Below are 14,467 nucleotides of genomic sequence, written 5' to 3' on the forward strand. Positions count from 1 at the left end.
TTGGGGGCACATAGATTTGCCCTTGTCTGTCTGTTTGTCCATCTGTCCACCCATACGTATGTCTGAATTTTGTTGCGCATATCTCAAAAAGTATTTTACACATAGTCATCAAACCTCACAGGATTGTCAATCAGCATGTGAAGTTGTGCACCTAGTGTTTTAATTGGGATTTCCAAAAGCCACACCACTGTTATGGCCCTTGACTTTGTCAAAATTATGAATAAAAAGGACCTAAAAGTTTGTGTCTCAAAAAGTATTTGACCTAGGATTCTGAAACATTGTAGGACTGTTATTCAGCATGTGAAGTAACTGGAGTTTTGTTTGAGATTTCACTCAACCAGACCAGAGTTATGGCCCTTGACAGTCAAAACTCCAGAGTTATGGCCCTTGACAGTCAAAACTATGTATAAAAGGGCATAAAAGTTTGTGTGGCAAGCATCTCAAAAAGTATTTGACATAAATTCCTAAAACATTACATGATTGTTATATAACATGTTAAGCTGTGCACTTGGTATTCTATTTGGGATTTCACTCTGCCAGACCAGAGTTATGGTCCTTGACTTTGTGAAAAATACACATTAAGTGTTTAAATGTTTCCGTTACATATGTTTTAAAAATATTTGACTCAGAGTCACGAAACCATGTAGGAATACATGTATATATTCAGCATGTGGATTTGTGCACAGAGTTTTTTAGTCCATAACTTAGTCAAAAATATGCAATAAGGGCCACATGTACCTCAAAAAGTATTTGACCTAGAGTCATAAAACACTAGAGGATTGTTAAATAGCATGTAAAGTTGTTCACCTGGTGTTCTGTTTTGGATTTCAGTCAGCCAGACCAGAGTTATGGTCCTTGACTTAATTAAAAATACACATGAAGTGTTTAAAGTTAATGTTGTTGTTATTGAATAAATATTTCAACTAGAGTCATGAAACCATGTACAGTGACAGGAAGGAGGCACCAGTGTCCTATGGACATACATATAGCTTTATTTCTTAGTCACTAGATACTTAGGAGCCTCCGTGGCCGAGTGGTTAAGGTCGCTGACTTCAAATCACTTGCCCGTCACCGATATGGGTTCGAGCCTGACTCGGGGCGTTGAATTCTTCATGTGAAGAAGCCATCCAGCTGGCTTACGGAAGGTCGGTGGTTCTACCCAGGTTACCGCTTATGATGAAATAATGCACGGAGGGGCACCTGGGGTCTTCCTCCACCATCAAAGCTGGAAAGTCGCCATATGACCTATAATTGTGTCAGTGCGACGTTAAACCCAATAAAAACAAGAAAAACACTTGATACTTACTTACTGGAATGAAATACTATATCATGGCCATGAGTTGATTATTGCATAGCCATGAGCAAATATCTGACTCCCATGAGTTGCTATTTCATGACAATAATTATTATGTTGTGGAAACAAGAAAAACATGTCTTGAAGTCACAAGTTAATTATTGCAGCTCCACAAGTTGTTATCGTATTTCCGTGAGTATAAAATATCTCATGGTCACAAATCAAGTTGTAGGAATCAGATAGAATCTCATGGCTATAAGTTAATTAAGTCATGAGAAGAAGGAGATAGAATCTCATGGCCACAGGCTAGTTATTGCATGCTCACAAGTTAATTATCTAGTGACCATGAGTTACTGTCTTATTTCCACAAGAAAAGTTACTTGTTTTTCCTTGCCACAAGATAAAAAAAATAGGCACACTTGTCTCCTTGAAGCTTCCGTAGAATACTTGTATAGTTGATAACAGTTCATTAAAAGAAAGGCTTACAGAAATTGCACTTAAAGCTCAAGTTATGGATGACAATAAATGCTATATGTAACCAAGTAGTACTAGCTTGGTTGTTATTTTAGGAATTATTGAGTATTTATAGAAAAAGAGACATTAAACTTGTCTTTTCTTTGGCAAAATAACTGATAATAACCAGTTCATTTCAATTGAGTGCTATCTTCCTAACAGTTATAAAAGTTCTGTTGTAATTATTTTATGCAATGATAAATTGTTATTACAGGCACAGACCCAAATACATTATTCTCTGACATCTACCCGCATTTCATTGGCTGTTTGAAGGACATCAAGTACAGAAACAAAGATGAGAAATTAGTTCCTATACCTGTTGATATGATGGAAGGTGTTGTGGAAGGATGTGTTGATAAATGCACAAACAACCCGTGCCACCACGGCGGACATTGTATCAACGCATACAGTGATGCAGTTTGTGACTGTTTTGGCACTGACTATCAAGGACCTTTTTGTTCCGATTTAGGTAAAAAGACAAGCATGGAGTTTTACTTCTATCTACCAACCCGGAATTACTAGTTTATAGCCTGAAATTTTCATATACTAAACAACCTTCTTTACTTTTATTTCATTAATGAATTTATATTGATACAATATCATTGACATCATTTTATGTTGTTGTTAAAATAGCTCCAGCAAATTTTGGTTCCAAGAGAAATTAGATAAGCTGAATGTCATTTCCTAGCAACAACTTTGAACACTTTGTATAAAATCAAAGGTACAGAAGTTTGAAGTTATGAGTATGAAATGTGAATGAAACAGCCCTGTATATCTCACTAAGTTTAGTTCTAGTGTATCAAACTTCAAAAAATTCCAGACTCAAGGTTAAATGTTCAGTTCTAGAATGGTACCTTGCTATTGGTCAGTTATAAAATCATGCTCTCAAAAAACCACTCAGATGCTTAAGGTTTGAGAAAAGTCTCGAAACTCAGTTTGACATTGAAAATTACTATAAAGACTTTGAAATTACTGTAAAGACTTTGTTTCAATGTCAGGCAATGTTTAGTATTGCACTGTTGGTTTGTTTGATTACTGTACATATATAGACAAAAGAAAATTGTACTTAACATTTTACGCTACATAAATACCATAAATACTTACTTTAATCTACTTTTGACATAAAATTTCCCACAAATTCACACTTTCTGCAGTTTTTGCCCTATTGTTGTAATTATATGAGACCATTGGGAGTTTGTTCCTGCATTTAATTTTGGCAAACTGTTCTTCTTCTCATATTGGATTTCATTTAGTGTTGTAGATGATGTACTATGTTTTGTTGACCGTATACCTCCAAATAAACACTCCTTTGGACAATGCATCTTTAAAATGTGGCTACCAAGTTTTCTGTTACGAACTTAAAATATATAAATTTCATGTTAAACCCTATTTCAGATAATGGTTTTCTTTACATTAATACTGATGTACATAGTAGAAAACTTTATTGAATCTTTTGTAACAGATTTTTATTACCTCCCTTTATGGCTCAAAATGTGAAAGTTTGTGTGCTATGTTAAAAGTGGATGTAATACAAGTAAGCATGTGATTGCATTCTTTATAAAAAAAGAAGACGAAATATATATACTTTATACTCTATTCTTACAGGCCCTGCTACAGTAACACTGAGAGGGTACGAATGGCTCACATACAACCTGCATATGAATGAACAGAACGTCCTCGCAGAGAAAATGAGGTTCAGTTTAGAATTTAAGGTATTGAAATTTCTGTTTGATTTTTGTCTTTGATTTGATTTATACGCTGCTGAGATTGAGACTATGGAAAGATTGATGATGTCATTTAACAGTTGATTAAAATGGATTCTAAAGCGGCTAAAATTAATTAAACACGTGCGTAGATTTCTTTCATGTCATTCTGTGATGGTACCGTGATGGTGTACCGCAATGAAACTGTACTCACTAGTTCATGCTTTCTAAATAGTACTGCAGTATTGTGTTGGTCCCTAGGTATTATTGAAGGTTCAATACAGAGTTTGTCCTCATTAATCACGGCCATTTTTTGTCGGAAATTAAATTACAAAAATTAATAATTTTCCAGTTGTTATCAATTTAATGCTCATTTTTAATGTGCAAGGCTTTAATTAGCTTATTGCTAAGTGCATTAGGCAGTATTTTAGTCAATCACAATCTATTCTTAGGACATCAAACAGTTATTGTAAAATGATTTTGAAAAAATCAATGGAGACAAGAGAATAAAAAAAAGTTATGTTGGTATTATCAGTTATTACCAGGCCAGTTGCTTTTCCAGTCATAAAGGAATTTTTCTTTAATGGCTTTGATTAGGTTTTGAACTTACTTCCAAATTTTCAAGACAAAAATGACAGCAGTGATAGAATAAAGATATATCAAGCATACTAAATTTTATAGGACTATAATTTTTTGGTTTTTAGCTCACCTGTCACATAGTGACAAGGTGAGCTTTTGTGATCACGCAGCGTCCGTCGTCCGTCCGTCCGTCCGTCCGTAAACTTTTGCTTGTGACCACTCTAGAGGCCATATTTTTCGTGGGATCTTTATAAAAGTTGGTCAGAATGTTCATCTTGATGATATCTAGGTCAAGTTCGAAACTGGGTCAAGTGGGGCCAAAAACTAGGTCATTAGGTCTAAAAATAGAAAAACCTTGTGACCTCTCTAGAGGCCATATAATTCAAAAGATCTTCATGAAAATTTGTCAGAATGTTGACCTTGATGATATCTAGGTCAAGTTCGGAACTGGGTCACATGCCATCAGAAACTAGGTCAGTAGGTCTAAAAATAGAAAAACCTTGTGACCTCTCTAGAGGCCATATTTTTCATGAGATCTTCATGAATATTGGTCAGAATGTTCACCTTGATGATATCTAGGTCAAGTTCGAAACTGGGTCAAGTGGGGCCAAAAACTAGGTCATTAGGTCTAAAAATAGAAAAACCTTGTGACCTCTCTAGAGGCCATATTTTTCAATGGATCTTCATGAAAATTGGTCAGAATGTTCACCTTGATGATATCTAGGTCAAGTTCGAAACTGGGTCACGTGGGTTTAAAAACTAGGTCAGTAGATGTAAAAATAGAAAAACCTTGTGACCTCTCTAGAGGCCATATTTTACATGAGATTTTCAAGAATATTGGTCAGAATGTTCACCTTGATGATATCTAGGTCAAGTTCGAAACTGGGTCACGTGGGGTCAAAAACTAGGTCAGTAGGTCTAAAAATAGAAAAACCTTGTGACCTCTCTAGAGGCCATATTTCTCAATGGATCTTCATGAAAATTGGTCAGAATGTTCACCTTGATGATATCTAGGTCAAGTTCGAAACTGGGTCACGTGCGGTCAAAAACTAGGTCAGTTGGTCTAAAAGTAGAAAAACCTTGTGACCTCTCTAGAGGCCATATTTTTCAATGGATCTTCATGAAAATTGGTCAGAATGTTTACCTTGATGATATCTAGGTCAAGTTCGAAACTGGGTCAAGTGGGGTTAAAAACTAGGTCAGTAGATCTAAAAATAGAAAAAATTTGTGACCTCTCTAGAGGCCATATTTTTCATGAGATCTTCATGAATATTGGTCAGAATGTTCACCTTGATGATATCTAGGTCAAGTTCAAAACTGGGTCACGTGGGATCAAAAACTAGGTCAGTAGGTCTAAAAATAGAAAAACCTTGTGACCTCTCTTGAGGCCATATTTCTCAATGGATCTTCATGAAAATGGGTGAGAATGTTCAGCTTGATGATATCTAGGTCAGATTCGTAACTGGGTCATGTGTGGTCAAAAACTAGGTCAGTAGGTCGAAAAATAGAAAAACCTTGTGACCTCTCTGGAGGCCATATTTTTCAAAAGATCTTCATGAAAATTGGTGAGAATGTTTACCTTGATGATATCTAGGTCAAGTTTAAAAGTGGGTCACGTGCCTTCAAAAACTAGGTCATTAGGTCAAATAATAGAAAAACCTTGTGACCGCTCTAGAGGCCATATTTTTCAATGGATCTTCATGAAAATTGGTCAGAATTTTTTATCTTGATGATATCTAGGTCACATGTGCTCAAAAACTAGGTCACTATGTCAAATAATAGAAATAACGACGTCATACTCAGTTCAACACTGGGTCATGTGGGGATAGGTGAGCGATTCAGGACCATCATGGTCCTCTTGTTTATGAATTTAGACATGTTCCAGTAATATTATGCAAAATCATTTTTTTAAGTAATGCACAAATTAAAATTTAGTCTTATTATTATTATACTTAGTACAATTTGTTTTTAATGTCTAGACCAGCAGAGGATCTGGTGTGTTGTTTTATGCTGTTGGTGGCACCCCCTATCACAGTCATGTGACTTCCTCAGTGCATGCTGGGACGGTGCAGGTGTCTGTTGGTATTGGTGATGAAGATATCCAGGTTGAGGTTGGCATTGGAATAGATGATTACAGGTACCAGTTGTTGTTGCTGTTGTTATTGAACATGATCTGTAGTTACAGTTTTGCTGAATTGAATGGCCTCAGTGGCCAAGTAGTTAAGCTTGCTTACTTCTAATCACTTTCCTGTCATCTCTCTGTGGGACCCTGCTTGAGTTGTCATGGTAGGAAGCTGTCTTAAGGTGGATTGTGCAAGGTTGATGGTTCTACCAAGGTGCTCACACATACATCTGAAATAATGTCTAGAGGGGCACCTAGAGTCTTCCTCAATATCAGTAAAGTTGGAAGATAATCATGTTGTGACTTGAAACAAAAATGCATGTTGCTGAGTGGTTGCAAAATAAATTCCTCATCTGTGAATTTGAAAATAACATAGTTCATTTTTAGAAATGAGAAGTACATCTGGACCTCTCTAGGTAAGCATTATACAGAGACTGTGGCTCTTATTTCAGATTACATCCTGTGTGAGAGAATATATCTTTTGAAAAGAGGTTTTAACAATTTAGAGGTGCAGTTAATTACAAGAGAATAGACAGTACTTAATTTAATGCTTAGACATTCTTCTTTTTCTAGAAGTACTTGTACGTAGAGTTTTTGTGTAGAAATGCTTTAAAACAGTTAATGTCTAAAATACTTACAGATTATTCTCAGAAAAAACTTGGACATAGTTTCTAGAAATATCAGGCATAGTTCATTTCTGGAAATACTAGGAAGTATTAAATTTCTAGAAACACAGTTCATTTCTACAAATACTGGGACATAGTTCTTTTCTAAAAATACTGGGACAAAGTTAATTCTAGAAATAATGGGACAGAGTTTTTGCCTAGAAAAACTGGCATATAGTTCATTTCAAGAAGTACTAGGAAATGTGGTACTTTTAGTAATATTGGGACATAAGTTCATTTCTACAAATACTGGAACACATTTTGTTCTTAGAAGTAATGGGCCATGACTCATTTCAAGAAATACTGGGGTATAGTTCATTTGTTCATAGTTCATTTCAAGAAATACTGGGACATTGTTCATTTCTAGAAATACTGGAACACATTTTGTTCTTAGAAGTAATGGGCCATGTCTCATTTCAAGAAATACTGGGGTATAGTTCATTTGTTCATAGTTCATTTCAAGAAATACTGGGACATTGTTCATTTCTAGAAATACTGGGACACATTTTGTTCTTAGAAGTAATGGGCCATGACTCATTTCAAGAAATACTAGGGCATAGTTCATTTGGTCATAATTCAAGGACATAGTTTATAAATTTTGTGTGAATAACTTTCATGTCTTTGAATGCAATTGTTGACTAATAAACATACATGGTTTATTTAAAGAGCTTTAGTTTTTTTTTTTAAAAACAAAACAACATTTTCATTGTTTGATTTTCATTGAAATCATCTCATCCTACAATTTGTTTCATTCAACATCAAGCCCTAAACGGTAAGATACTCTAACATACAATGCATTTTGATACCTTCATAGCTTCTTTTGTCTAAGTTTGCACAAAGTCTTCCAAAACTTTGTCTGTTACAGTGTTATAGAAATATATTTCCATCTATGAATATCATGTTATGCTTGCAATGTGATATATACTCCTATACTGACTTAAAGTGACACAAAACTCCATTTTTCATTCAGTATGACTGTGGTGAGATTAGCTTTACACCGTTGAAAATGAACATCTTTTTAATACATGTAGTTCATTTACTTGTTTGTGAACTTAAATAGTTCATGAACAGATTGGACAGATTCAAGATTTTGTTCAGGAGTTCATAAACTGGTCATGATAGTTATACTTTACACAGGGGAACATCTTTGATACTAATCATATATCTGTCATTTATAATTGCTGAAGTGAAGGGACTGATCAACAGTAAAAACTTACAGCTCAGATTAAGACCTACAAAAGATGACATTGTCAAATTTTTGTGCTCAGGTAATTGTCAGATTGCTCCATTTAAGGTATATTTGCAAAAACATCCTCAGGGAACCTATAGAAACTACAACCCCTAACAAAATCATGGATACCCCCCCCCCCCCCCAACCCCCCCATTGATGTCTGGGTGTTTTGTGTCACTTTCAGCTGGTTCATCAGTATATTTTATTATTTTCTTGTAATATTTTTATTGTTAAACTGGATGAGAATGTTTTAGAAACAAATATCTTATAGTTGTATGTGAATGGGTATGAGGAGAAGGAAACTAATATGAACGAATAGTTTCATTTTGTATATTAAATACTATGAATGAATAGTTAATTTTTTATAAATACAGTAACGTCTTTCACAGAGTTGTCGTTTGTCTCTGTCATAATGTCTATGAAGTACCACTCAGTGCTGTGTAAGGCGAGAACAGTAGAACATTAAATTTTGTTGTTTTTATTTCAAACAGCTGATGACAAGTAAAATGCATTAATTTTTTGTGATAATAATTAAGAAACAATAACTTACAGTTATAAGAACCTCTTTTTATACAATTTTACAAGTAGGCAAGATGACAGCACAGAAAAAATATTAAGACTTATATTTGTAAATTTCTCATGGAAATTAATGATTAGTAGTCCTAGAAAACTAGATGATTAAATTGCCATTTGCTGCATCTTTAAATTTTGACAGTTTGGACCTTAAGACATTGGCAGATTAGTGAATGCTATGGAAAATAAAGAAAGGAACGACAACTCTGGATGAAGGAAATAGATAATATGAACAAAAAGCTTCATTTTTAATTACCATGAATGTTAATAATTCATTTTTATGCCTCCGAAGGTGGGCATATTAAAATCGCACTGTCCGTCTGACTGTGCATCCCTCCGAGGAACTTAAAAAATAGAGAGGGCCATCTAACTGTCAATAGAACAAAAGAGAACAATAGTTTCAATCCGTTAACAATAGATTATAGGGCCAGGGCCCACTATACAACAAAAGAAAATAACGAAAGAAATGGCCACCTCCTTCATTTCGGCGGCACGTCCCTGCGTGCATCCGTGTAAATTCTTGTCCGGGCTGTAACTCCGCCATCCATGAAGGGATTTTAAAATAACTTGGCATAAATGTTCACCATAATGAGACCACATGTCGTGCACAAGACCCAGATCCCTAGCTCCAAGGTCAAGGTCACACTTAGAAGTCAAAGGTTAACAGGGTCTGTTTTGTGTCCGTGTCCTCCGCTTCAGGGGCATTTGTCACCAATAGTGACAGCTCTTGTTATTTAGAAGTATAACTGATTGATTGCCAAACATATGAAAAAAATAGTGTAGTTAATAACTCCTCGAATTTCAGCGGTTACTTTATATATAAGCAATTACAGGCGTCGGAGACTAACCAGTGTAATGCTCTCACGGTCCCACGTTGGGCGCCAAATGACACAGGGTGAGAAAAATGTGCAGCCAGACCGGGACTTGAACCTGGGGCCTCGGAATACTGTTCCGATGCTCTGCCGACTGAGCTACCCGGCCGCCTACACATTTTCTCCCCATTTTAATATTAAAGTAATTTAAACGTAAATAACTCACAAGTAGATATGAATGGACACCTTGGAACGTCCCACAGAGGTTCAAACTCCTGGAATTCCAAGACGAATTCTAAAATGGAGGGGGTGTATGTAGTAGGGTAGAGTATAAGGGTGCACTTATACTTCCTTGCTGTTGAGCTAGCTTTTATAGCGACGAGGTAGAGTGTCCACCCCTGAAGTATTTTCAGCCTGTTACATTTGGCGCCCAACTTGGGACCGTGACTGAATATACTCCGAGATCATGTTTACCTTGTTCTCTATCCTATCAGAAATTCAAAGACGAATTTCATATAGCAGGGGAGTATGTCACGGTACAGGACTTGAATATTAAAACGGGGAGAAAATGTGTAGGCGGCTGAATATCTCAGTCGGTAGAGCATCGGAACAGTATTCCGAGGCTCCGGGTTCGAGTCCCGGTCTGGCTGCACATTTTTCTCCCTGTTTTAATATTCAAGTCCTGTACCGTGACAGTAGAATGAGTTGTTTGTTGAACATTGTTTCCTTTTGCATGATGGAGATTTTGTCATATTGTATGTTTTCTGTCCAAACTGGTTGGATTACAGTTTTCCAGAAATTTGGACCATTTCCATCTTTATTTCAATTGATGAAAATAAATCAAAATATTCATCCAGTTGTGTCAGCTTGCCTCAAAATCCTTGTTTTTATTTTTCTTCTGCTTAATATTGCTGTTGCAAGAAATTCTGCATTGACTTTTTGTTTTGCAATCAAGAGAAACTTCTTTTTTTTTTGTTAAAAACCAAGTTTCTATTTCACACATGTTACAATGTTATCCCACGGAAAATTTGTGTGTTTTGCAAGTGAATTTATACATTATTTTATAGAGTTTTTTTATCGCCTAAATACTCTGTAAGTTTGAGATGTTAGTTTATTTGATTGTAAGTATTATTGGGACTTTTATATTTTGTTTCCTTCCACAAAAGATAACACATAAACAAGAATTTAATCTGTTGAAAATGAATAACTTGGATTTTGGAGCTAACTGACAAAATGTTTTTTAGATACTTTAAGTCAAAACAGGCATTTAATTTTCCATCATTTCACTCTTTTTCAGACATTTGCCGTATGTAGTAAATGGGCAAAAACATATGCACCTTTTTCTTTTCCTGTTTTGCTCTCACCAGCTTACAAATTGCTTCATTTAATTTAAAGTACCAGCTAAAGCCTTGGTATTTCACTTCACAGAACCCAGTTTTTGATCGGTTTGGTGAAAATTTAGTAAATCTATATTCTTCCATCATTTCTTACATATATTTTTTTTCATATTCAATTTTATTTTTATCCAAAAGACATCTTATCCCCATGTACTCCTTGACCCCTGATTCTATTAGAAGTAAGAAGAAATACAGTTTCATACAATTTGTAAATATTTATTTCAGTTTGGAAACCAGAATTAGGTACCGTAATAAGAATTTTTTAAAATAAAAAGTGAAAAGCCAGGATGGAAGCATTCATAGTACACGCTAATCAAGCATGCATTATTTAATAATTTCATAACAAGTCATGCTTTAATATCCATTATTTTTTCATATAATTATAGCTTGAATATTGTGTATTTTCCATTTCAAAGTTATTATGGTGCTCATTGTTTAAAAAAAGTAACATCTCTGACAATAAGATCTCGGTTCAGACTGTTTTTATGGAATTCTTAAGCTTACAAGGCTGCTTCCCTGCTGTTTCCTATGATATACCAGAACCATGCTTTGGATGAAGAAAAAAAATCTCCTTAGATATTCTTGATGAAGTCCTGGCACATTGCTGTCAAAAGTCTGAAACACAAAAATGGCTAAATTGAGCTTGTTGCTTACATGCAAGCATCTTGATATATTTCTAATCCTTCTTGTTTCCATCCTGGCTCTAGAATTTAAAATTGAATTGTGAAACCAGTCTGAGGCTGCAAACCTTGTTATTGGTCAATTTCAAAACTGTGTTCAGAAACAGCCAATCAGATTCTGAGTTTTTTGACTGGCTTCCAGTTTGGAAACAACTTACGTGGTAGTTAAATAGCAGCTGCTTAAATCAAGTGTTTTGTAAGGGGGTTTTGTTTTGTTTGTTGTCAAGGAAATGTTGTGATGTCATATTCTGTTGTAGATGCAAGAAAATTTGAAAATGATATTTTTTGTTTGTTCTGCTTTACTTTATGTATACAATAAAATGGGATAGGTTTGTGTTTGTAGAATCCTGTGTTGGTACTGATGTTGAAACTGATCCTTTTTCTTTGGAAAGAAAGTTTCCATTCTGTAAATTTTAAGACAAAGGAGTAAAAGTAAAGAAAACTTGAAAACTTACATGTTATGCAAGAATCTGGCTTTACAATTTTGAAACTAATTAATTACACTAATAATAACTTCATATATTCCATGCATGTTGGTAACAAAACACATAAATGTAAATCGTCTTATTTAAATAAAGTCTTGTTTTTACGTTTCCTGTGCTAAACAACCTGCATCTTGTAATTTGTGAATTGATTTTATTGTGAAATTAAGTTTTTTGTTGATAGTTTCATGCCATTGGCATCATTACTTATAACATCAAATACTATTTTGTTTGATTGTTTCATTGCATTCCATCAAGTAGATAAGATAATTGTTCCATTAATTGTTTTCATGATGCACTAATTCTTTGATTACGTATTCCAGGTGGCATAATTTGACAATTATCCATGATATACGGAAAGTTTGCGTCTACTTAGATGGGCGGGAACAAGTTCGTGATATACTTGGAGAGAAGTACCACCTTGGGCTGGATCCAAAAATATTTATCGGTGGTGGGGATGACTTTGTTGTTACTAGAGGTGAGTTACAAGATCAGTTGGATTTAATTAAAAAGTTTAGAATATATTTATTCAAGTAAAATAACTGCATAAATCCAGAAATGTAAATCATCTGAAATTTTGATGAAAATCAAAATTTAGTTGAATACAGAAAATATATTCACTAAAAGAAGTGTTGTAGCTTATTTTTAGAGTCTTTCCAGATACAGTTGAACTTCAATGGCTCGAACTCGGATCTTTCGAACACCCGGGATCGCTCGAACTCTTTGCCTGGTCCCGAATTAATTCCTTCTTTATTCTATATAGTTCTACCTCGGATCGCTCGAACTTCGAAAATTCGAACTCTCGAACTCATTTTGCGGTCCCCTCGGCTCAATTAGAGTGATAATTACACCTATTCAGTCGAACAGACAATTTGTCGCCGGAATGACTTGTGTTTACCAAGTTTTTCACACTTCTGTCTGACATTTGCCAAGCGTCCCCTTTAACCGGCGCTTGCGTAATTTTCACACGCTTATGTAATTAGCGTCAGTATATGACAAACAAATAAAACAAAGTGTCTTTCGTTCACTGCAATACTTTAATCTGTTTGAATATTACGAATAAATTTATTTGAAATAATTGAGCAATGTTTGTCTTAATTTTTTTCTGCATAAAAACGGGAGGTCCGATGTTAACTTTTATACTGCTTTAGCATGGCTGACCAGCTTAGTAAAGGACGCGGAAACGGAAGAATAGCTAAGTCGGCTACTGGAAAGCAAGGACCAAAACGAAAAATAGATCCAAAAACTATAGAAACAAAATATAACTCCATCATCGAATGTGAAAAGGGTCTAAAATCAAAAACTGAAATAGCTAAAATGTTTGATGTTCCAAAAAAAACACGCTCTCTGGCTGGATAAGAAAAGTCAGGTCGATCAAAGAGGGTTACGCTTAAATGCCCTCGAATTCCCAGATTCAAAATGGCCGCCATTTGGATGGCTCGAACAACGGAAAACTCGAACTAATTTCCACGAAACCCTCGAGTTCGAGCCATCGAAGTTCGACTGTAATTCTCAAAATATCAGATCTTGATATTTCAAACTGTTGCGGCTTTTGGTGTTGTTCACATCCAAATAAAAAACTACAGTACAATCTTTCTACATAGTGACTGGACAATTTCTGAAAAATGAAGAAAAAATAAATTTTGTTTATATTGTAGTATCTTTTGTTGATAGTTAAACTTGGTTTGTAACATCCTTGTAAAAACCACTCTTGTTGCAACTATTTAACAGACAGGGGTCATTATAGCTAGAAAAAAAGGACAATTGTATCATATATTTCAGGGTTACAAGTTACTCAAAACTTTGTCGGATGTATCAAGAATGTCTACATAAATGAAGTCTCAATATTACATCAGATGCAAGAGAATAATCCAGCTATCGTATACCAAGGAGGAGGTTCAATGCAACCTGAATATACTTGTAAAGAAGTTGTTAACATTCCAATTTCATTTCCAACATCAGCATCGAAACTTAGCATCTCATCTACAGATGATATGAAGACAAATTTTGAAATAGAGTTTGATTTTAAATCAGTACGAACTGAAGCGGTACTTGTGTTTGTAAGCATTGATGATACAGACCATTCTACTGGTTACCATTTTGGATATATCGAGGTAAATAGGCCTTCCCTCTGCTTCTTATAGGCAATTAAATGTCTTGTACTGCAGCTTGGGAAAATTTTCATCACTTTTATATTTGCAATTTGATAGACAAGAAATATGTTTTACCATATTGAAAATTAGTAGTTTGTTATACTTAGCTGCCTGTTTCGAATTCCCTTGTTTGCCAATATTAGCAAATATAAAAACATTGTGAACTGTCTCTAAATTTCTAAAATGGACTGGTCCATCATTCATTTTGGGCAGTACCACTTACTATTTGAAGAGGTGTTCACTAAAAATTTACTGACTGAATA

The 14,467-nt window shown here is 34.9% G+C and overlaps 1 protein-coding gene across 4 annotated transcripts in view; it reads left to right on the top strand.

Annotated features, from left to right (window-relative positions):
• Positions 1-14,467, top strand: part of LOC123525942 (axotactin-like) — a 142,866-nt gene that overhangs the window by 77,191 nt on the left and 51,208 nt on the right. For all 4 annotated transcript variants that reach the window (XM_053537764.1, XM_053537763.1, XM_053537766.1 and 1 more), the window contains 5 exons: positions 2,022-2,276; positions 3,413-3,519; positions 6,069-6,226; positions 12,375-12,529; positions 13,834-14,165. In XM_053537764.1, the coding sequence (XP_053393739.1) occupies positions 2,022-2,276; positions 3,413-3,519; positions 6,069-6,226; positions 12,375-12,529; positions 13,834-14,165 (1,007 nt within the window). The remainder of the gene's footprint in view (positions 1-2,021; positions 2,277-3,412; positions 3,520-6,068; positions 6,227-12,374; positions 12,530-13,833; positions 14,166-14,467) is intronic.

This window comes from Mercenaria mercenaria, chromosome 3, assembly GCF_021730395.1.
Source record: "Mercenaria mercenaria strain notata chromosome 3, MADL_Memer_1, whole genome shotgun sequence".
NCBI lineage: Eukaryota > Metazoa > Mollusca > Bivalvia > Venerida > Veneridae > Mercenaria > Mercenaria mercenaria.